The sequence below is a fragment of the Micropterus salmoides genome, unplaced genomic scaffold, assembly GCF_014851395.1.
Source record: "Micropterus salmoides isolate LMB-PRFRI ecotype aquatic unplaced genomic scaffold, ASM1485139v1 Ms_hic_scaffold_11, whole genome shotgun sequence".
Classification (NCBI taxonomy): domain Eukaryota; kingdom Metazoa; phylum Chordata; class Actinopteri; order Centrarchiformes; family Centrarchidae; genus Micropterus; species Micropterus salmoides.
The window spans coordinates 31,479,555-31,504,154 of NW_024040152.1; the positions used below are offsets into that span (position 1 = coordinate 31,479,555).

Here is a 24,600-nt window from a genome sequence, read left to right on the forward strand (position 1 = left end):
AGGGAACATCTTGAAAACTCAACTAAAAAGACATCTCAGCCTTGAATTTTTCTTCTCTATGTGGAAAGAACCAGGGATGCCGCCAAAATCAGACCATATGTTTCTTTCAAAGTCACAGCAGCAACCAATCAGAGAAGGAACAGACTCAGGAAAGTCAAGTGAAGGCCAAAACAAATTTACGGTGGTCCGTCACTAGGTGTCACTGCACGCCGTTTATTGGGAAGACCACGGACGGACCCATTGCATAAAAACGTAGGCTGTGTAAATCTGTGTAGTATAACTATTATGATAATAATATGATAATATGTAAGGATGATCACCACATCAGGTGTTGTCGGATGTTGTCACCTTGCGTTAAATTATTGGCTATTTGGTCGACATGTCGGACGCGTCCTGCTATGCTTATCTCAAAACACAGCATTTAAAAACGCTGCCTCTCATTACGGCTAAACTGCCACACCTTTCTCAATTAGACATTAGATGTATTGTTGTGCAAACAGACTGTTTCAGCAACCTTTCCCAATTAAAAGACTTTGTTTGACGTCAGAGTCGAATGCGGTTGGTGATGCGTTTATGCTGCCTTCAAGTGGTCCTCGTAACGACCTGACTCCGAGCTCCCAAAATGTAAAAATACATCTTGTCCCGTAAACGCATTTTAATGTAATATCAATAAAAATCAAAACGGTCAAATTAGAAACCTTAGTTTCGCTCACAGTCTACTTATTGTAGATTTAAAGGGAGAGATTTTTGGCGTTGTATAGTATGTTTTTAATTAATGTATTAACCATTTGTGACGCATATCTCTTCAACAGTAGTAGAAATAATTTCCCGAGCGTGTGTGACGTCCCACGCGTTTGCGTAAAAAAAACTCGGACACTTTTCCTCAGCACGTGAAGGTAGCATCACAGTCACATCCCCACCGCCTCGACTGGGAGGATACAACGATTCCGATCAGGGCTGCCGTTGCCAACGATGCAATGCCTCGTTTTACGGATGATCCCCGGGCATAGGCACCTTCTGAGTGCCGCGGTCACCTCGAAGAGGCGGTACCATCCTCGTCTTGTCTGATAAATTGCGATAAGCTTCAACAGAGAGCGCTCGAAAGGACGCGAGGCACCCGGTAAAGACCGGACTCGGGGCTTTATGTTTACCGAAGGGAAGCTGGAGAGGTGAGCTGAGCGAGCCGTAGTAACTTTAGCTTGCTACATGCTAACTATGGCTAGCCGTGTGGTATTTAAAGCAGCACCTGTGTACTTGTAAGGCTAGCGCTCTGTTACACGGCTAAACGTGTTCGTGTGGAGAGTAAGTTACTGTTGGGGTGGGTTTGTGAATTAGCGGGTGACGTTGTAACGTTAAAAAACGAAAGCTGTTAACGTTTGTCAGCCAGTAAGCTAACGTTGACCAATCAATGAACAACGAGCTAGCCTCTGGTAACGTTAGGCTAACGTTAGTCGCTTGTGTTACCGCTGGGCCCGTTATGCAGCTGACAGTGGACAGACAGATAGTCTTGTCAAACTCAGCTGTGGTAGCAGCTCATCTGCATACGTGCGACAGTTGGAAGTGTTTTATTATTGTTGTAGGAAAGTTTTACTAGGTTAATTGTAGCAGCACGAGGCAGCGCATCAGGATAAATTGGCTAACGTGAGTCCAGCAGTCATCCTGTCAAAACAAGCCGTAACGTTAACTTAACGTCGCTGAGGATTTGGTGTTAACTATCTTAAGTTTTTATGCGCTAACGTACAGGTGATTTTGCGCCTATGTTTATCTTGCTTGTGTTTTTGTTCAATAGGCTTGAACTTCTTCCATTCAGTAATATATCAAATCATGATTCTGCTCAATGCTTCACTCCGCGTGAAGGGAGGGGACAGATACATTAGTATTGTCTGACAAATGAGGTGAACATGGGGAGTGTTATACATTTATTTGGGCTTATTTATGTTTTATTCAGTATTATGGTGAACTTTGCAAATGTAAAGTAATATGTCTTTTTTTTTTTTTTTTTAATCAGTAGCAATTTTGTGTGTCTTGTATCATTTAGGAAGATGGAGCCATGGGTTTCTCCTTCAGCCTTCGATGAACTGAGCTAAGCTGGACACACAGGACTCAGCAAACCTGCTGCTGCCTACAGTGGGGGCTCCCCTCTCCCCATCGCCCTCACCAGCTATGGCAGGCTTCAAGCGGGGCTATGATGGCAAGATCGCTGGCCTGTATGACCTCGACAAGACACTGGGCCGTGGCCACTTTGCTGTTGTCAAGCTGGCACGCCACGTCTTCACTGGGGAGAAAGTGGCAGTGAAGGTGATCGACAAGACTAAGCTAGACGCCGTGGCCACTGGCCATCTTTTCCAGGAAGTCCGCTGCATGAAGCTGGTCCAGCACCCCAACATTGTGCGCCTGTATGAAGTGATAGATACTCAGACCAAGCTTTACCTCATCTTAGAGCTAGGCGATGGAGGGGATATGTTTGACTACATCATGAAACATGAGGAGGGTCTGAATGAAGAGCTTGCTAAGAAATATTTTGCCCAGATTGTCCACGCTATCTCCTATTGTCATCGGCTGCATGTGGTGCACAGGGACCTCAAGCCAGAGAATGTGGTGTTCTTCGAGAAACAAGGGCTGGTCAAGCTCACTGACTTTGGATTCAGTAACAAGTTTCAGCCGGGGAAAAAGCTGACAACCAGTTGTGGATCTCTCGCATACTCTGCACCAGAAATTCTGCTGGGTGATGAGTATGATGCTCCAGCCGTAGGTATGCAAAACATGTAGGCTGATGAATGATGCTAAAGTAATGAAATGAGTCACACTGTTAATTAGAAAATGCTAGAGAGTTGCAGTGCAGTGCTACCAGACAGGATGTGAGCTAGATCGTTGTTTCAGCCTGTTTACGAAAGTCTGGTGCTTTCACACAGGCACAGATTCTGTTTTATCTTGTATGATGCATTGATTGTTTTGAGTTGGATGGACTAGGCTTGCTGCCTATGGCACCATCTCGGTATCCAGTCCACTTATTAAACTCTCTCACCTTCCCAAAAAGCATGTCTCTGTGTCAGAGCACAGGCTTTTGGCATCAAACTGTGCAGGGCATCTTTATCAAAGTCATGTTAAAACCCAGCTTCAGCACAGTGCTGTAATGAGGTTGGCAGTATGGCTAGCACCTGTTTCACACATTTGCTGTAACACCTGATCTGTTAGTTTGCTTACAGAGCCTGAACCGTTCGCCATGGTCTGTTTTTGTGTTTGGTCAGCCTCAATCCAAAACAGCCATCAATCATGTGCCAGGGCCCTGTGCTACAGAATATACCGAGTTGGACTTCTATCAGGGTGTGTGTTTGTTCCAGTAGCAGAATGCTGTACTTGACACAGTATTTGACACTTCGCAGGCTGCCATAGGCCATGTGCTACAAGGTCAGTTCTACTAGCACTGATGTCCATGGGTGTCCCATTGCACTAAATTAACTGGCTCATTGATTTTCTATGAGGGCTGACAGAGTGCAGACAGACAGACTGTGTGTCCTTCCATGACTGATGGCTTTCAGATCAGGTAGCTTCAACGATGGCAAAAACATGGGATGACCAGCTTTTGAATTGCGTAATGAGATGTACCCAGTTAAGCTTGTTTTTTTGTCTGGTGTGGTTGTCCATGTGGTACTAATCCCGAAGGAGTCTGAATCTGTTCTCATGATTGTTTATGCTCATAGAATATGCTTTCTAAGGCAGTCAACTAGGTATTATATGCTTCCCCTTTCTCACAAACTTTAGAGGTGCGGCAGAGGCAATGAGGAAACTGTGGTTACATTCTGATTGAAGAACACACACACACACACACACACACACACACACACACACACACACACACACACACTCATCCTAAGAACTTGCTATGGTTCACTCTTTGACCGTGAAGGAAGTGGGATACTGCTCTGTGGAACTGCCCTGTGCTCTTTGAGCAATTGTTCAAAATGAATTAAACTTCACCTCATATTGGAGCTAGGTGATGTAGGGAATATCATGAAAGATGAAGAGAGTCTGAATGAATGGCTGGCTAAAAAAAATCCTATATTGTCCATGTTATGTCTTACTGCTGTTGGCTGCATTTGGTGCACAGGGATCTGGGGGTCACTTCATGTTTGGTTCTTACAGAAGCCACGGCTGGTTAAGCTTACTGACCTGTAATATGAGCTGTCATATGATCGGCCGTGTAGGACTAGATCTTTCAGTCTCATGTGAATGTGAAGTTTTAGTCTTTTGATTAACAGGTTCCTATTAAGTTATTTATCTTCGGTCTTGAACATACTGAAGTCACTAAATCATATTCAAACTGAGTAGGTGTAGATAGACTGGCACAAGTTTTAGAGTGTGTGTGTGTGTGTCATCATGGCAAAATGTGGTCCTGGATATAATAGTGGTTTTGAGAACTTTGCCGGATGTTTTTATGTCTGTCTTTGTCAAACACTGTGCGAGATGCTGTTCCAAAACTTTACAGGTATGTAGTTTGGATCAAAATTAAGGCAGCACTGAGCAAGGGCCGCTACTGGCCCACATTTGTTTTAATCTAGACATATTTGTTAGAAAGGCAGGAGGGGCTGAATGAAATGAAGTGGGCTTCATTGTGAAAGAAAAATACATTTAATTAGTCATCAGTTGTCTTATGTCTTTATTTCCAGTATTAAACTTTATTCCAGTGAGACTACAGATGCTGCGGGGAACGTTTATAGAGAGTGTTTCTACATCAAGTCTAAAGTGTACTCTGTTAGGACTGGGGTGGCTGATAGACGTATTTGATCACAGAAATACGCTCATTTGCATAACACGCGTTGAGGCATCGCAGTGAAGTTCTGTGCTCGGTCTAAGCATTGATCTCCCCCTGAGAACAAGCTGCAGCTAAAAAATCTCTCCTACAACCATCTAAACTTTGGGTGTATTTTAGACAATGTGGTGCTTTGTAAATTGGAAAAGGCTTATCACAGCACTATGAATGCGAAACACTTGAAGAGGCACAAACACTTGAAGCGAAAGCGTCTCTGAGCACTTTTGTCAAGATGGCAGCAGCAGCAGCAAGACAGCACCACAAATCCTGTTCAGGTCTTCAGACTGTGACCAAATGTTGGTCGACCATTTTTTGAGACAGTGCCAGTACTTTTTACAACTACTCGCACATGTGTGACCTGCAAATTTGACAATTTTTTTTTCCATGTTAAAAACATGGTTGAAAAACAACGAGGGAGTGAGTCTTCACTGGCATATTTCCCGGCGTCCTGAGAGCCGTTTTGGCCTGCCGTTAGTTAGTTGGTTGACAACTTGACCAGCAGCAGCGATAACATACCAAGCAGGAGAATCCAGCATCCACTGTGTCCGCATCTCTCTCTCTGTTTCCCTCCCACATATACGTTGGCGACATTAATAAGTCTGTTTTCCACTTCCGCGCAGCTGGTAACATGTTTTAGTTACGCTCTGCCTGCATACTTGTTGGGACCCATGGGGCGGGTCTCTCTGCGCTTCTAATGTGAACAGACAGACAGACGAGCTCTGTGCGAGTAAACATGCTCTGGGTAGTAACCATGGCAGCAGTCCTGTGCGCTGCTTAATCTCTGTGGGTAAAATATATCTTCTAGGTATTATTGAAAGATTGATGTTTTTATTTTTGTGCTGTTTGCTTTCTTAGTGAACATGGTAATCACATGTTTTTTGTAGGCCATAGGAGAGCTTTTTGGACTTTTGCATAATAGGCCTAACGTTACTTACTTTCATTGTTGTAGCTTATGTTCAAGTTTAGTGAACGTGTGTGTGTGTGTGTGTGTGTGTATGTGTGTGTGTGACATTTTTGGATAGGCCCTTTTGTTATGATTGATGCTTTAATGTAAAGATAATTATTTGAACAAACTCTGTATATCACATTTTCTTTTTTTAAAAGTGTGGGCTAAATTTGTGTGTAGTCTCGTACATTTGTACTGTGATTGGTGTAAGGCTATTTCTTGGGAGTTTCTAAGGGTGCACCCAAAGCCAATGCCACCCTGAAATCTCTGTCCAGATAGGCTGCTTTTAAGGGTCAGTCCCAAATTGTATTTTGTAATGTGGATAACTTTCTACCCAGATGAACATGGGGTCAAATCTATATCTAGTTTGGTACCTGTTACATCAACAAATGTGGTTAGTCTAAAAAATTAGTGGTCTGGTGGTTTGCGTGAAAAGTGTGGCCTGGAGTCAAATTCATAAAAGTATCTTATTTTATCTTATGTGCATTTGTTAAGCACCGTTCATCGAAAATGTGACTGAACCAAAATAAAACAGCACATTGTAGTTTCTGTATTAATCACCAAAGGATTTATCCGTAATACAGTTAAAATGTGAATATTTGCGTTGCAGGTCCATTTAAAGTGTGCGCTGCTAAATTTTCTGCATGTGCCCCTAAAATGTTAAGTTGGGGTCTACAACGCTGCTCCTAGTAAAGATAAGTCTGGAGCAATGCTGTTTGTCCCCACACAAGCCTGATATATTAGTATGATCAACACGGCAAACATGTTTCTATTAGTAGTAGTCAATAAAGTTTAATCAGTTAAAATTGATTTTCTGCACTGCTGCTGTCATGGTAACATACTGCTGGTTTATATTTTCTGTGAGGAAATGGCTTTAACTAACATTACAATCTGTGACTGTTGTTACAGTCTGTCAGTTGTTTAAATTTTTTTTTTCCTTGACCCAAACTGATGCAAAAATACATTTGCCAGTGATTGTCTTGCTGAATATTACTCCAGTGATGGAAGAAAACCATGTAAGTTTTAAATGAAGTAAAAGTACTGGGTCTCCACTTTAGGGAAAGGGTTGACAAACAGTGTTTAAATTAATCTGTGTGTCAAAGAAATCCTTTATTTTTCTGATCAGGCATCTGACAAATAGGGTCCGTTATTATTAATTTTAATATCATAACAAAGCAATGACTTGGAAATAGGCCTGGGCGAAAAATCGATTGAATGAATTAATTCGAATTTTTTGTTGCGGGCGATTTAAAAAATAAGTAAATCGAGTTTTTGTGTAATAGCACATTTTTGGCTTCCCGGGGTTTCCGTAGTGTTCGTTTCCCATAGCGACAACATCATACACTAAACAGCAACAGCAAGCGACAAAATGGCTACCGGTGAGAGCGGGAAGTTTGTTCCCAAGAAAGGAATAAAGTCATCTGTTGTTTGGAACTGGTATGGGTTTGCTGCGACAGATGTGGAACAACAGACACCACGCTGCAACATTTGCCTAAAGCCTATCGCAGTGAAAGGCAGCAGCACCACAAACCTATTCCAACACCTGAAACAGAGACATCCAGCCGAATATGAAAAATGCCAGTCTCTCCGCGATGAACAAAGCCGCACTGACCAACAAACCTTATTGCTTTCCTTAAGTAGGGGGGGAAATCGGAAAAAATCGTAAATTGAATTAAAGTAAATAAAATCGGAGATTTTATTTTTAGGCCATATCGCCCAGCCCTACTTGGAAATTAGACTACTAATTGAGAGAATAACCTTTTGAGTAATTGTGAGGTGCAGCCCTGTACCCCATAGGCCAATAGTGTGTTGTGCCGTTATGTTGCTGTATGATATGCCCTTTCCATTCCATGAATTTGTATTGTACCACCATCTGTGTTGTGCTAAGAGGCTGTTGTCAGAATTATTGATAGTCCATATGCAGGGCTGTTTTGTGGACCTAACAGCCTGTGCTCTCGGCCAGGTGGCTGCTGTGTGTAATGCACTTATAGGCACTGATAGTAATTGCATAGGTCCTACTTTTGGCCACCACAGCCCTCTGCAGTTTTTGTGTTGAGAGTACTTGGAACCACATGGATTATCACTCTCTGATACTGTGTCTTTTGTCTGTAATCTTCTGTTCAGTTTAGTCAAACGTTGCAGTGGCTGTTGTGGGGCTTACGATGTTGTGGTCAGAGCCATTAGCCTTGTGTGTGTGTGTGAAAGTGCTTTTTGTTTGTAGATATGCAACCCAGGCCACAGAGAGGTTTACTTTTGGGTTTCTAGCGACCATCCATTGGGGAGGGAAACCATTCTTCTGCACTTACTTGGAGCCAAAACAAGCGTGTGTTTTTAGTTAATATTAATATCATCGGTATAATTGAGAACCACAGTCCTTGTCTTTGCATATCGCCTTCACAGAAATGAAAGAGGAGGCAGGATTAAATGCACTGCAATCAGTAACAATTAGTAGTTTCATTACAGAGGGAAGTGTCTTATCTTAATCTACAAACTGATAGTGGAGACAGGGTTAAAGCTTTATTAAGAGGTTCAACATGTTGTCTTCTAGGCACTCTTTAGCTGGTGGAAAGCCCTTCCTGTCAATGAGTCGCTATTGATGACCCATATCAATGTATTGACTGCTCTGTGTGCCTGTGCCCTGCAGAGACATTAGATCTGATTAGATCTGTGTCTCTCGAGAGCAGCCAGAGGGGCTCTTAATTGCAGTCCTGGTTACTGTTGGCTGCTGCCAGTAGATGGGAAGAACAGCTAATCCATGCTATTGTTTGGACTGGACCAAGAGAGGATGAGAGCGAGGCAGGATACTGCGCTTACACAGTCCTGTGTTGACACAGACTGGCTTGCTTTGATTGGAACTCATTCTTCTGGTTCCTACCACTGGGCCAAAGACCAAAATGTAAATGTTTCTAATAGAGTTGGGCTCAAGTAATAGCGTAGTTTATGCTGCTGCATGGCAAAGACAGGTTCTAAAAACATGTTCCCACTATGACCAATTAGTCTGGACTGAACTCTGTCATGTTATTATTTGATCTATGAAAACATGTAAATCACAGCCCCTTCAATTTTTTGCTTGTTCTGGCATAAAACGCTGGTCCTTTTGACTCTGTGTTACAGATGTGTTAAATGGCCTTCAGCCTTCAGTGGCCCTGCTGGCTTTTGGTTCATTACCATCAGAGTATATCCGATGGTAACAAAAGCGATGGAGTATAACACTGGTGTAAATGTTATCTGATTTAACTTCAGTATTTACACTCTCTGCCCCTAAGCCTGTCTTAGTACCCCTTTGAGCAGTGTACTGAAAGTGAACCCTGGTGTATAATGATAATACAGAGTTTACAGTCTATCAATTTAATTGTGGTAAAAGACTTTATGATGCAAAATGAGGAGCTGTGGATTTCCTGTGAATGACATGCTGATTTTACAAACCAGTTAGGAGGCTTACTTCCTCTTTTTTTGGATGGATTTGGACAGGGCACACAAAACAATATTCAAATTCACATTGTAGGTTAGATTGTGAATGTAACACATTGACACACTACAGCTCTGACCGCCTTTATTTGTGTTTGAGCTGCATTTTGCTCTGGGCATTTTGTAATGACTGACCAGGATTAAAAGATGTGCATGTACAGACACAGAAGTATACACACATTTTCCTGTCACACAGAGGCGTGTGCTAATACTATGTGCTAGTTGATAACTGAGCATATCAGACAGACTGATTGAAGGTTAGTAGGAATTGTGCAGGTTCATCAGGGAGGTTGACTTATAGCAGCTGGATGAACCCAACCAGTGTGACCCAGTAGTATAATTTCAGTTATCATATTAATCAAATGAAGTCTGTTAAACTTTCTGACTGATATTAAATTCCAGTTATTTAGAGAAACATTGGCCAATTTTGGACTTCACAAATTGTTTTTGATTTACTGGGCCTGCTTGAATGTTTTCTGTTCACCTTCTTTAAATAAGGAACTTTGAAGTAGAGTATTAGGCAACACGGTGGCCTCACAGCAAGAAAGTCCCGTGTTCAAACCCTGGGTGTCCCAGGCTGTTTGCGTGGGTTTCCTCCAGGTGCTCTGGTTTCCCCAGCCATCAAAAACATCAGTCATTGACCAAACACTGATTAAGATCTGGAGTTGGTCCCTGGCTGCACAGCAGCTGGCCACTGCTCCCTTGAGGGATGCCGATATGGTTGCACTTTTGAGAATTGGCTTAAGTTCTGTAAAAACAAACTCTTATAATGCTAAGGAAAAAGCAGATTTTTATGGGTTTTTTTTAATCCACATTTTGGCAGATTCCACAGTTATTCCGCGTCTTACTGTTTAATTTTTATGATCGAATTTTGCGATTCCTTTCAGTTTGTCAAAAGTTACATGATTCAACTGCATTATTCTCTACAAGATAATGATATTTATTTAACACTAGACAGTAATAGTATAGTACTAGATGGATGCTTCTGTTCTGATATGAGTTAATGACTGTATGTTGCAACTTCACACGCCACCACCTCTGAGTCAGAGAGGATCTGTTGCTACCAATTGCTGCAGGTTGTCTGTCAATCAGGTCACTGTTGCTGAAGTATGCTAAAGCCTCATCTGACACAGATACTTTATAAATCACCGTATTAGTTGTTTTTCTATCCCTACCAGATAAACTCTGGATTAAGTTGCATAACATCCAACCCATAGAAGTGTGAATGTGTGCTCTTAATTAGCTTATCATGCAGCAGTCAGTGCTGCCCATTTGCAGTGATAAAGTATCATGATGCGCCAGTGTTTCCACTGGAAAATGTGAGAAATACTGTTATGTCCTGGATAGCTACGCTGTGCAGCTGTTTCTTCCACCACTACCTTGATTTGTAGCCAGGGTTTACAGCATGGTCAGTGTGTTATGAGCTGAAGGCAGAAGAGGTGCGTGATATGTCACACAGAGCATGCTGCCATATTCTGTACCAGTATCTGTTTTCAACCTCAGTGTGAGATGTTTCCATTTTGACTCTCCTGTTCTCATCTTCTCCATTTCCTTCCGTTTCCCTAACAACAGTCCAGGTTGATCTGGCAGATGTCTGGTCTGCTCTGGATCTGACACATCTGCTATTAATACACACAGTGAGTGGGACAGGCCCTCTCTGCCTGACCTATCCAAAAGTTCACATCCTAGATAAAGCAGCCAGCGCTGCACTGCATCTGACCAGCGCCTGGTGACCCTGCTAAACAGTGAATCAGGCAAATGTATTCTTGTTTGTTGTGAGTATCTCTGTCCACCGCCAGCTGACACGGAAGTGGTGAAGAATATTTTATCACAGCCACATTCTGTTAGTTCTCGTCTTAATCACAAACTTAATAAGGACTTATTACGTGTCTTACATGTCCCCTTTTAAGAGGAGAATGATAAAGGAAGTGTCGTCTCACGAAAGACACACTGCTGGATTAACTATTATCACAGTATGACTCCACTGTAGAGAGAGGACAGCGAGCAAACAGGGAAACAGAGGTGATTAAGTGTAATTATTCATTTCAGTGATCCATGACAAATGAGAGGTGGTGCTGCTGTGTGCAATGAGGCCCATCACTCATGAATCATCACAGGCCACTGGGTAGAACTAGCTGACTGTTTGGCATGCTAATTGCCTGACTGGTTCATATACAGAGTAACATGTTTGTCAACTTGCAGGCTGGCTAGTTGGATTCTTCTCCAAAGATGAGTATCTGGGCATTTTGATGACTGTGGTTTTAACCTGGCCAAACTGCCCAGCCTGTCTGTATATAAATATGATGTGAACAAAGCACTGTGAAACAGATGATTGAGAGGTCATAGAGGTTCTCAGAAACATGGAACGTTTGAATGTACATTTTCACGGCAGTTGAGCAAACTCAACTGTCCGACGCTGTAAGGTGCAGTAGCTGTTCTGCAAGCTTAAAGCTGCAGAACAGCTACTAAATAAACCTTGAGGTTTTCCTGACTGCTATTTCTAAGGTCAAGAATTAATTCACTTCCTATTCCCTATGTAGTGCACTAAATATACTGTAGACTATTTTATTTTGGCGTCTGAAGTGTGAAATGTGTGTACTATAAATAAGTACCCAAGCATTTCCACAAGGTTGCATTTTATAGATGCAAAAGCTAAAGTCGAGCGATCTCAGAAAATTATCCAAAATCACAAGTCCCGCCCCTCCCGGACGGACCAACCAAGCAATGAACGTTAGCTAACATGTTGATGACGTATATTGTGCGAGACAAAATGATCTTTTAAACTCACAAACATCATATATGTAATTCAGAGCACAGTTCAAACAGGATCAAAAAACAAGTTGTCTCTCTCCATGACCACCGTAAATATTTTTCTGAAATAAGGTCCCTTGTGCCGGAAGCGGAAACTGTGCATTAAGTAAGATGATGAGTGTCTATTTTATAGGGTTTCATGAATGAGTGAAAGGGGCTGCAATTTCTAACACAATCCCAGAAATGCTCAGAATCATGGAACATTGAGCATCTGCTGATAAGGACTGTGTGAGACGGTCGAAAGCTTTTCAGAACGGCTCCTAAATGAAGCTTGAGGTGAAAGAGTTTTGTCAACACTGTAATTCCATTTTATGAATGGAGCTTGATAATGTTTTATCAGTGCTGATCTGGTCCAGTTTCCTCAACACGGTCCCCTGTTATTGGTTCTGTTGCTGCTGGCATTTCAAGTTGCATGGTGGTTTATCAGAGCAAAACGCCTGAATGCAGAGTAGGAGAGGAAAAGATGCCAAGCGACAAATCCCACAGTCGCTAATTAAAGCATCATGGTGCCACTGTAATACAGAGAGGAGGAGGAGGAGAGGATGTTCAGGAGATCGCAGATGTATGTGTTTGTGGATTGGGGGAAGGGGAACTGGGCAGAAGAGGACAAGAAAAGAGGAACAAGTTAAGCTGCAACACCAAGATAAGCAATTTTAGAAAGGTGTGTGAGGAAGAAGGGGAGTGGTGGTTAAAGGTTAAGTACCGTGACCCCACTGAGGATACATTGATGCTGACTTTGGAGAATATAGAGGATTGAAGGTTGGGAAGGAAAGAGATGGCTGGATGCCAGGACGATAAATAATGAAGACAAGTGGATTGAGGTATATGATTGTAGACAGAGAGATAAAAATAAAGGAATCAAATATGAGCATAAGTAGGGTTGAGTAGGTGAGGGAGAAGGGGAGTAGAGGGGTGTAGGGGGGCAGGGTTCACCCCTTCCTGTTTCCTCCAAGAGCATTGTTTGAGTCTGAGATGGGAATACAGAAAGAACGGCATGTATACCAGCAGAGTGGAGTTGTATTCATTGCGAACTGCTTGCATTACTGGTGTGAATATAAATTCAAGCTTGTATTTGTAAGTCACTTGGGAACATAGCACTTAAAATGTAAATGTGAAATATAATTCGCCGACTTAAATGCTTGGCTTTGCCTGTGTGAGACAAAAAGATTATTAGGCATAGATGTGTAGCGCTGCCATGTTGTGTATCTGTGGACAGATCTGCCAGAGGGGCCTGACAGAGGCACATTTATTTCTCCAAGTTCAGAAGGGGAACGTTGCTATAGTAACAAATTCTGCTGTGGGTGAGCCAGGTGTGAGGTAGTATGTCTGTGGTCCCTGGGGGGGCCTCTGCTCGCCTCCTCTCTCCATCTCTGGCGTAGGTCAAACCTGGGCACATGTCTACAAACGCAGACTCATGCAAGAGACAATGTTGAGCGCGCACACACAAACAATAAATTAATACCACAAATAGATAAATGTACCTGAGTATAGCTTAGAGAGAAAGTATTTATGCGGTTGTGTATGTGAAGGAGTTGTGTGTGTATATATACTGCAGGTTACTCCGGGCTCAAGCTCTTTGCTGTGGTTATGGCACCAATACAGTTTTATTAATTAAATTTTTTTTACACAGAGCAGCGAGTCCCAGGAGGGCCTAGGGTTGTTTGTAGTTACACAACCCACTTTTCTCTGCTATATACAGAACACACACATATGAGATACTGTGTGTGTGTGTGTGTGTGTGTGTGTGTGTATATATATATATAAATATATTATACAGGGATAGATATTTTAACACTTAAAGCAAACAAAGCCGTGCTATATAACTTTAAACATTACTATAAGCTATTATTCCATTTTATATCACTAATTGTAACTGGTGACTAAAGTGTATTCATAACGAGGCAGAGTCGGTGGTTATAATGTGTTTTGGAACTTGGTCGGAGATTCTTGCCGCACATTGATATAAACTGGTATTACTATTAGTTATAAAACATTAAATCAAAACGTCGTCATACGTTATGAACTTTGCTATAGCGTCTAATGCATGTTTGTAAGTGTTTATAACAACTGTTATAATGTCTTATGGACGCATTATATCGTGTTATAAATATATGCAGAAGTCATTATAGCGATGACCTTCATACACACACTAATATATAGTTGATTCAGCTGTTTCACAAATAAAACCATTTTCTGATATTAGCCTACACCACTGTCGTTAAGGTTTGATTAGTGCTAATTGTAATTTCAGATAATAGGCTACTATAGCTTACCATTATTAGCTATAATATTAATTCCAGTTGTGCAAAACAATAGTTTCATTTTTGTGGCTTGTTTTCAGTCATTTAATTATTCTGCAAGAAAAATGCTCTACGTAGTGGTTAGTCTCTCATTTGTTTATGCAAATTACTAACTTGACAATAATAATAACCGTGCTTCCAAAACAACGAGTTTAACATTTCTAAACTTGGCCTCAACCTTTTTTTAATGCCCCGCCTACACCAGGCTGTGATTGGTCGGTTCACAAAAAGTGACTTTGACAAGCAACTATGCACACATGCATGAAGGTTACCGGATCAAAATCTCCCTGTGGAGATTAGCAGGCAGGCGTCACGTAGAAAACTTTTAAATAAATTTTGGCGCTGGTGATTTTCCTTTTGCACTCGCTAAAACGTCTTTTGGGGGCGCCAAAATTTTCTCTATGCAGGAAAAATCCTTTGTATAATGCTACATGATAAATAAAAGGCTTCAAATTGACCCAGTGATCGGTATCGGCTGATACTGCTTTCAGTGATCGGTCCAGAAAATCCTGATCGGAGCACCTCTAAAATTTACAGTGTAGGTCACAGTGTGTTAAAATGAAAGTCTCTGTTGTGTTAAAATAAAAGTCTCTGTTGCTTCCCCAACTGCTGGAAAGTGAAGGCGGTTAGCGCAAGCTAACATCTTCTATCTTTTAAGGGGAAAGTACATGAACACGCACAGGGGAAAATATTCGTATGATTAAAAGAGAGATTCTGAATTTTGTTTTTGATTACTTTTCATCATCCAATCCTAGTAAAGGCCAATATGCACAGAACATGCGGTCAGTACAGGTCTGGATCCACTCTAGTGTTGGTTTCCTTGTGTTAGACAGGACACAAGGGCAAACACATGGGTCACTAGAAATCTGCAAGAGCAACCGCTATATATTTCTGAATATATTTACAAAACTTACAGTATTTCAAAATATTGTTGCTTCTAGCTGATGCCTCATTTTTTTCTACACCCATCCACCGAATTCATGATCGGACCAGTCCACAATCCTGCTGACAGGCACACAAAGACATAAATGGCACAAAAAATATAACCTCCTTGGTGGAGGTAATTATGTGCTGCTGGGTTAATTACATGTGCAGAGGAGATGTGATGGATCATAACTCTGCTTTGAATCATTTTCAGATTTACCCTAGTTGACTTTTATCATGGTTGTTAGCCAAGAAGTCTACACAACATTCATAGCCTATATTGTCTTTAGTATTTTTAGCCATGCTCACGGCGTTTAAGATAGAGATGTTGGTCGGACAGTTAGTCCACCACTTTGGTAATACCTGAAATACCATATATTCTGAGTGTTAAGCACTGGTGGAAGAAGTATTCAGATACATAGTTTAACCTGCAGTGTGGAACCTTTGTCTCCGCCCTCTGACAGTCAGAGTAAATACCAGAGGTGTAAAGTAACGAATTACATTTACTCACGTTACTGTCATTGAGTTGTTTTTTGTGTACTTGTACTTTTTAAAGTAGTTTTTATAATCTGTAATTTTACTTTTGCTTAAGTATGTTTTGTTTGAAGTATTGTACTTCACTACATTTTAAATCACAGTACAGTTACTCAGTAACAGTAACAGATCTGCGCTGAGGACCGTCGGTGATTGTCAGAGTAGATGAATCCTGACACTCCTGATTTATACGCATGATCCATGATATTATGAAAAAATAGAAATGTATGGCAAAAACAACATGTCATGTCTTATTAAGAGGAGCCAAGCTCCACCTGTCAAACCAACCTAAATTGAAAGCGTGATATGGCTTTGTGCCCTTATCAAATTGCAAAAAACTGCGATTTAATTAAATCAGTGTAAATAAGTTATTTTAGGAGGTTGAAAAAGTAACGTTTATTCTGAGTAAATTTTTAATGAGCTACTTTTTACTTGAGTAGATTTTTATACCAGTAATTTTACTGGTACTTTAGTAAAGGTTCATCAAAGTAATCGTACTTTTACTAAAGCAGAATATTTAAGTACTCTTTCCCCCCTGTGGAAATTACACACTGTCACACTTATTTCTGATGTATAGACTCTGTCACACTGACTGGCTGCTCCCCCCTCTAGCTGTGGCAAACCAGTCATTGCTAGTTGGTGTAAAACACATCACTACTGGTTCACCAGCATGGGAATGTTGTCATAGACACCAGATTTAAAAACTGGTATCCTGCGGATACAGAGATTTACCTGGCAGTGAATCATCACTGCGTGAACTTGTTTGGCGGCGGCTTTTAATCAAGAAAGTAATGGTGTATTAACTTAACTACTAACCATCTTAGTAGTTAGGGATTTTAGTGTCTTTCATCTTCAGAGCAGACGAGAAGCCCACAGCCATCATGCTAATATAAGACAGCATGAGGCAGGAGATGCCTGGGAGAGAGCTGCACGTTATTCTGGGGCTCTGGCTCTCATCCATATTCAGCAACAGCAGCACTGCTCGTCATTGAGAGCTAGCATATTTCTCCCTCCTCTCTGTCTTACTCTCCGACCCTGTCTTTCATTGTCTCAGTCACTTGCACATGACACAGTGCACAGATATCACACACACACATACATGTTTTATTTCATATCCGCTCACGCCAAAACACATCCTCCTCCGCTGATCAGTGACGCGCTGATATGCTGAGTGCATCAATGCATCCTGGCTTCTCCTTTGTGCCATGCTTCTTTTCAACATCTGTTGCGCTTTCTCTCACTGGCAGGAGGAGGAGGAGAAATATGCCCCAGTGATACAATTAACATTTGGAATTGTACAGGAACAAATCCCTCATAACCCACCACAAAAAGTGGCACTGTTACTTTTCACTTGCTTGAAACTGTCTGAGCTTCAGTCAGTCAGTGAAGGCGGGGGGGGGAGTTTTCCTTTTTATAGAGTATAATGGAAGAGCTGTGGCATGTCTGTCTAGTCTGTCTATTTATTCCTGCACTCTTGCATGTCTGGGGTTAGTCTTTATCCAGCATTCTTTTTTTAAACGTCACTTATTATCTTCCAGTGTCTGTAGCATGCTTTAGATCTCAAAATGATTGTATTGACTACCGTAAAACTTCAATTAATAGCCGAGTCCCAAATAGCCGCCTATCCTGTTTACTGGCCTGGTGTGGGAACACATTTTGACAAATAAACGCCTGCCTCAATTTAACGCCTGTTCTAGTTTTTATAGAAGTTCTTTGGATGTATAAAACCTCTTAAACCTAAGCCTAAGTGCTCAAACAGAAACTAACATTGACACACATTCATACACTGGTGGAACAGCCACCATGATGCTCATTTCATCAGGCACCCCCCCCCTCACACACACACACACACACACACACACATCCTCCTGACATGTCGAGTGCTAGTGATTCTGCTATAACCTGCAGCAAATCTTAAAAATGCTCATACAGATACAAATACAGCTTAAAAATCTCCTAGGTTTAAGTCCGCTCTTTAAGCCCGAATGTGTCCGTTTCTTGATTATTTATATTCCTTTAGTCTGTAAGGGTCTACGGATCAAAAGAATCAAAACACCTTTTGATAAAGATCCAGTCCAAAAATCCAAGTTGTGAATCCTGTCATGTGAAGTCCATCGCTGTCTGTCTGCTACCTTCTGCCACACTTCTCTCATCCTGCACCGTGTTGTTGTCATGATGTTACTTCAAAATAAAAGCGCATAGGCCGTCTGTCGGAGCTGGATCAAATGAATGACGTGTATTTGATATTATTTGATAATTTTTATACAAGTATTATTCTATTTGAAATAAATAAACTCTTTCAGTTTTGTGCAAAAGGAGTTAAAGGCCTGTCCCATATATATAGGCAGGGTCAGTTCAGGGATTTTAGCAAATAAAAGCCCGGGCTATAATTCAAAGTTTTACGGTAATAGCCACTTTGATGCTGCAGTTAGCTAACAGCATGACAAGAAGCATTGAAAGGACCTGAGAATTGTTAAATGGGTGTAAAGGTTTCAAGGCCACGGTCACACACTTGGACAATCCTAGCAGATTTTAAAGCTGTATTTGCATCTGTATGAGCATTTTTAAGATTTGCTGCAGGTTATAGCAGAATCTCTAGCACCGACATGTCAGGAGGATGTGTGTGTGGGGGGGGAGGATGCCTGATGAAACGAGCATTATGACAGCGTTTCCTCTTTATATCTTTTCCAAAGACTCTATTGCTGTTGCCTGAACTTCTCTCTCTTCCTGAACACACACTTAAAACTATTCTCCCAGGTTATGGTAGGTGAGAATGTACTAGTGTTACAAGTAGTTGCAGCCATTACATTTTGAGGGTGGGCAAATTTGGAAACTTCACATTCCAGATAGGATCTCGGAGACTTCACCTTGTATGATGTTTACAAAGTGTTTATATCGAACCCCACTGATTTTACGTGGAACAAAACCTCTTATGTTGAAGAATACATTTCCTTCGTGACTTTCAACCATTAAATTCTCTAAATAGAATCAGACCATGCTCTGTTAATAGCTTTCAAAATAAAACAACTACTCAAGAATCTACAATTTGGAAAGTTTTAATCCCTTTTTTTTTTGACGGCGATGTCTGCTGAAACGCCACACTACAAAGGCTCAAAAGTGTCAGACAGCCCTGGTATTCAGAAGTACAGACTGAGTGCTTCCCCAGACCCCCTTTGAAAGCAGAGACATGATTAGACTTGCCAAGCCAGCAGAGGAAAGCAAAGTGCAGTAATGGCTCTCCAGACTGAGGACAGTCAGCTGCTAACAAAGGCTCTGTAGCTACAAACCAGGAGGATATTCAGACTTTCAGTCAGTCAGACAAAGGAAGAAACTAGAAAAATAGAGTGCAGATTAGTGCGAGTGTTGGTTCCAGATCTGCTCGCGGTCCTGCATTAACAGTTGATGTAACACAGTAATGCATTATGATTGGCTGGATCACGGGAGGTGTAAGGATGCTGTGTGTTTCTGCCGCAGACTACCAAATTTTGATTCACAATCACACGATTGTTTGTGTAGAGAAAGAGATCTAACATTTATGCCCAGTACAGTATTAAATACAGAATTTTAAAAATCCAAAAATGCACACACACACACAGATGTACAGATGGCTCAGTCTCCATTACAAAATTTATAATATATTGATCTACATTAAAAATACGATAGGATGTTCTATACGTTTATAATATCTACAGAAAGATGTCAGTTTGCTCTGTAAATATTGTCTTTAAACCTACACAGTGGTCTTTATCTGTGACCTGCTACCTCTGCTCACTGTATTTTTCCTTCTGCTTTTGGAAGTAGCCAGATGAAATGGGTCTAGAAAAGTTCTGTCTGAGTTTAGTTTCTCACACTCACCCACTCATGTTCTCTCTTTCTGTCTCTTGCACTCTGATTTTTTTAGTCTGTTGGGTAGTAGGTTACATAAATATTTTTTAGACATAAGTAACATTTTAAACAGAATTCCCATGAAATAAACGGCTACAATCATACTCTACTTAATTTGGATATAGTTTCTTTAATAAAGCAAGTGCATTGTACTGTAACTCAAGTGCACAGAAGCCGTGCTTTGAACAGACTTTATTGGCATTTTTAAGTCTGAAGATGGTGAACTGCAGTCCAGAGCCTTTAGAGTTTTAACAAACAAATATACCATATGTTATATTTTTAAAAACATGTTATAAAACACTAAATAAATGACTGCACAAAGGCATTCTAGCTTGTTTTCTTGTGATTACACAACTATGATACATTGTTGACACTAGAGCTGAAACAATTAGTCGATTTATTAGATTAGTCTACATTTAAAAATACCATGTTTCAAGTAAAAGTCTTGCATTGAAAATGTTAAGTGAAAGCATGTAAGGATAATCAGGAAAAAGTACTTAATAAAAGTAAAATGATGTTATTATAGATTATATCTCTATATTGATATTATTCATGCATCAATGTAAAAGCAGGATTTTACTGTTGTAGCTGTTGAGGTGGAGATCATTTTGAACTGAAGTTTTGTGTCAGACAGCAACTAATGATTAATTTCATTATGGGTTTGTAAAAATTCAGTCAGCATTACCCAGTGCCCGAAGTGGCACCTTCACAATGCTTGTTCTGTCCAACCAACAGTCAAAACCTCAACATTATTGGCAATACATTTAAATATTTAAATTATTCAAAGGAAAAGCAGCAAATCTTCACATTGAAGCTCGAACCACGAAATATTTTGACTTTAAAATGGACTGACACAATTAAAACAGTAATTGACTAAATGTTTTAGCTGTACTTGTATAAATTGTTGGGTGGTAGTAGTAGTAGTATACTTTATAAACTCTTTATGTTTTGTATGAAAAACAGTAAAAGTAACTAGTAACTAAAGCTGTCAGATAAAAGAGGAGCAGTAAAAAGTAAAATATTTCCATTGAATTGTAGTGGAGTAGAAAGTTGCATGAAAACAAAAGTCTAAAGTAAAGTACAATCACCTCATATTTGTACTTAAGTACAGTACGTGAGTAAATGTTCTTATGGCCGATTAATTTCAGTTGCCGAACATTTGGTGCATCCCTAACCTTAGATGTAGCAGGTCTGTGGCCCAGTCTCAGATAAGTAAAGCAGGACAGCAGTCTCCTAGATGAAGGCGGAGCTGCAGCAGGTCTGGATGTGACAGAAGGGGATCTTAAGCGGATCTACAGCTGTCTGCCAATGACAGTACCATTTATGTTGATGTGATGAGAGCATGTGTGTGTGAGTGTTAAGGGTCTGAAGGCCTGAAGAGTGAGTGAGTGAGTGAGTGCTCTTCGGGTGACATGTTGGTGACAGCCTATAGAATTGCTTAATGTGAGTACTGTGTGTGCCCTTTGCGTGCCTTGTAATCTTACAGCTGTGCGTTTCATGTGAAGATTGCTTGGAAACAAGTGCCTATTGTGTAGCTGACTAATGAAGGCCAAGGATTCCTTTTGCATACCTGAACCGACAGATATGGCTTTCTTCCCAGTTTTCTCTGCTGAACATTATCAGATGTCTGCACTTTACTGAAAGTTAAATGCCTCTGCTATCTGTAAACTGTAAAGTAGCAACTAGTATATGGAGATTTCCACCTCACAGATTAAAACTAATGTTCAGAACACTCTTATTTTGATCTGACCTTTAGTTGTGCGCAGTGCTGGGAGCTGTGTCGCATTCTCTGCTGCTTTTCCTGTTTACACTTGTTTTCTATTTTTGCAGGGGCTGCCTACGTCTGTGTGGGAATCAACAGTTTTGAGTTACGGGTGTGTCCGTGCACTATAAAGAACTGAAAGATCAACATATTTGACCATAACTTTATTATTATTCAGTATTATGCCAAACAATGTTTCCAGGTTTAAACAAGGATTAGATGAACGGTGATACAAACTTTCTAAAAGGTCACTGTAGTGCAGACACAATGTCCACAATAGTGATGTAAGCTGTATTTAGTCTTTCGGTTTTTATTCGTGCCTTATCCTCGCTGTATCCTCAGTTGCTCCTAGTTTTTCTTCCGCTGTTGTTAACACAAAATAGATGGAATGTGGTTTTGAGTGTTTTAGCACCAGTCAGGTTTAAGCCTCTATTAAATATCTCTTTGATGAACCCAGGTGTTGCTTGTGTTACAGGAAAGGTTTGAATGCCAACTTTATCACCATTTAAAGTCAGATCACAACAAATTATTCTGTTTTACAGTTTGATATTGGACTGTACAACTGAGCTGATTAATCCCTAAGTCTATTGACATAAAATTAATCAGCAACTAATTTGATAATTATGATTATTAAATATGAGTACTGTATGATTACTGTTGTCTATTCAAAGTTTAGTCATTCTTTATTGTGCAACGGTTCTCGACATAATCGAAATACAAACGCACGCACGCACAGATTCCTGCCTTTATTAGAGAGATGGTACAGGGTATTGGGCCTGCTGTGTGTCCTTACATGTATGTAGACGTACAGTTTATAATGCTCCGTAGAACAGGGGGAGCTAGAACCAACTCTTCTGACCCTGTGTTATCTCCTCTGTGACAGAACCACCTGCTGCTACAATGCAGTGTTCTCATTGAAATGAATGAAGAAGTCTTTTTTGAGACTGAAATTGTCCCTTTTCTGTGTTGCACCTAAACTTAGTGTAAGGTGAAAGCAAAAGTGTATTTGCTGCTGTGCTGGTTATCAGTGATTATGACAGTTGGAGGTCTGAACATTGTGAGGAGGCAGCAAGACCTCCCAAAGAGGAGGATTGTAATAAAGTCCAAAGTATACAGGAGCATTAAATTGCTCTGCCATGATAGACCCTTTTTAGGTATTGATTTCTTTTGTGTTGTCCTTGCTGGAGTTAGGCATAGCCAGACTGCCAGGCGTCTTGTGCCCAGTAACAAAAGAAAGGTGGAAAGTAGACAGCTGCGCTTTATATCTCAGCAGAGATGTGAAACTTTTAACAGTTCATGACATTTATATTCACACTTAATGAAATATGCAGTCTGAAGTTGGAAAACCAGAAACGTTTAGAGAAAGGAAAAATAAATGTATCATTAACAGCCTAGCAACAACAAATAACATGTCGTGAGAACCACATCTTTCAGAGTTTGCTTAATTAAACTTAAACTAAATTAAATTAAAGGCTCATTAGGCAAATATTTGGCTTTCAGACAAGTCTGTTGGTTACAGCACTCTTCCAGACCACTCAACAGGTCATGTCATGTAGGGCCTTTTATTTCTTAGCATATCAACCTGTCCCTCAGATCAGTCTCATAGCACCTTTCCACTGCTTGGATTTCAGGCCAGGGTTGACATGTTGGCATACTGTAAGGGCATTTGGACAGAGGGCCCCGTGAAGATAAAGTAATGATTTAATTTAAATACTGGCAGCCCTGAATGAGTTTGTCTGAAAGACACACAAGATCCATTGATTTTTGCCATATTGCCAGCTGTAGTTTCACATGCCAGGTGGAAGACAGATGAGTTGTGGGTGTGTCAAAGTATAGCTTGATTAACATCTGTGGATATATAAAAAAATTTAATTCTTAAATAATATCAGCTTTGGACAGTATTGACTAGAGATGTCCAAAGTTGATATCATTGATCTGGGCACATTTTTTAATTGATTGGTATTGGTTATAAGAAAACTGATCAAAATCCGTTCTCCTGTGCTGCAGGATAATCAAACCATCACACAAAAGAGTTTCTGGTGTATCTCATACACTCATGGATCTAAACAATGATATATGGGCACTGTGGAGTGCCAACCTGTTGGAGGGAGTACAACATGCAGGGCTAAGCAAAGCTCTCACTGTGAGCAGATTAAAGAGATCACCTTTAAACCTGAGGGCCAGTTTAAAAGCAGTCCTCTGAGAGCCAGTCAGCACCTAGCGCTCCAGACAGAACAACGTCCATCGTTTATGAGATTGCAAGTGGAATATGCTAGTAGTAATATGTCCTAGCTGAAACACACACATGCCATGCACACTTAGGCACAGCCTCTCTCGGTGTGAGAACAGAGGCAGAGCCTGAGCCCGTGTTTGTCAACACATTGCAGAACCGTAATTGGTACACTGAGCAGCGAGATGCTACTTTGATGTCATGCTGAGCAAACCAAACTCTACTTCATATTTCAGCAGGAGATGAGGCATCGGTACAGGCTGGAGGAGGGTCGTTTTAGATTTCCGAAATATTGCAGATGTGGAAATGTGTGCCAGCTGTACACCAGTTGTTTTATCATCTTGCATTCAAGCAGCTTTTTGGTCCATTAATATGCTTAAAATGGAAGGCTTGGCCCGGTTGACTAATAGTCATTACACAAACATGGGCCAAATCAAACCATCACAGGTGCTTTATAAAGGGGTTAGGAACATGGTGACCGCACTGATGCATGTTTCATTTTGGACTAAATCATCTGCTTCTGGTGTCCCTGTAACACCCCGTTAGTTAAGCTTAAGCAGTGGTCCTGTGTTACTAATGTCTTTCACTTTTGTCTAGTCCCGGAACAAATACCATCTGGAAGTCAGACAGAAAACAGGAATTATCCTCTAAACTCCTTTTTAGTAGTGTCTTTGAGTCCCCTGAAAAGCGCTCTATAAATAAAATGTATTGTTATTTAACTGCGACATAGCCTGTGTTTTGCTCACATTAGATTGGACCACTGTCTGCCACAGCTGCTTCCTTATGCATGTTGTGTCCAGTGTTTATATTGCATTGTTATTTCAGTACTGAGTGAACATGGGTAAATGGAGTTGGCATAAAAACATGCCTCGGGGGCACTCCTCTCCCATACTGTGCCATGCTTGATGTAGCAGAGACCTTGACCCTGGT

General features: G+C 40.9%; 1 protein-coding gene across 1 annotated transcript in view; it reads left to right on the plus strand.

Moving 5' to 3' along the window:
* Positions 1-888: 888 nt before the first annotated feature.
* Positions 889-24,600, plus strand: part of LOC119898117 (SNF-related serine/threonine-protein kinase-like) — a gene marked incomplete at its 3' end in the record, with an annotated part of 35,580 nt that continues 11,868 nt past the window's right edge. The window contains 2 exon segments of the mRNA XM_038712279.1: positions 889-1,169; positions 2,039-2,752. Of these exon segments, the coding sequence (XP_038568207.1) occupies positions 2,164-2,752 (589 nt within the window).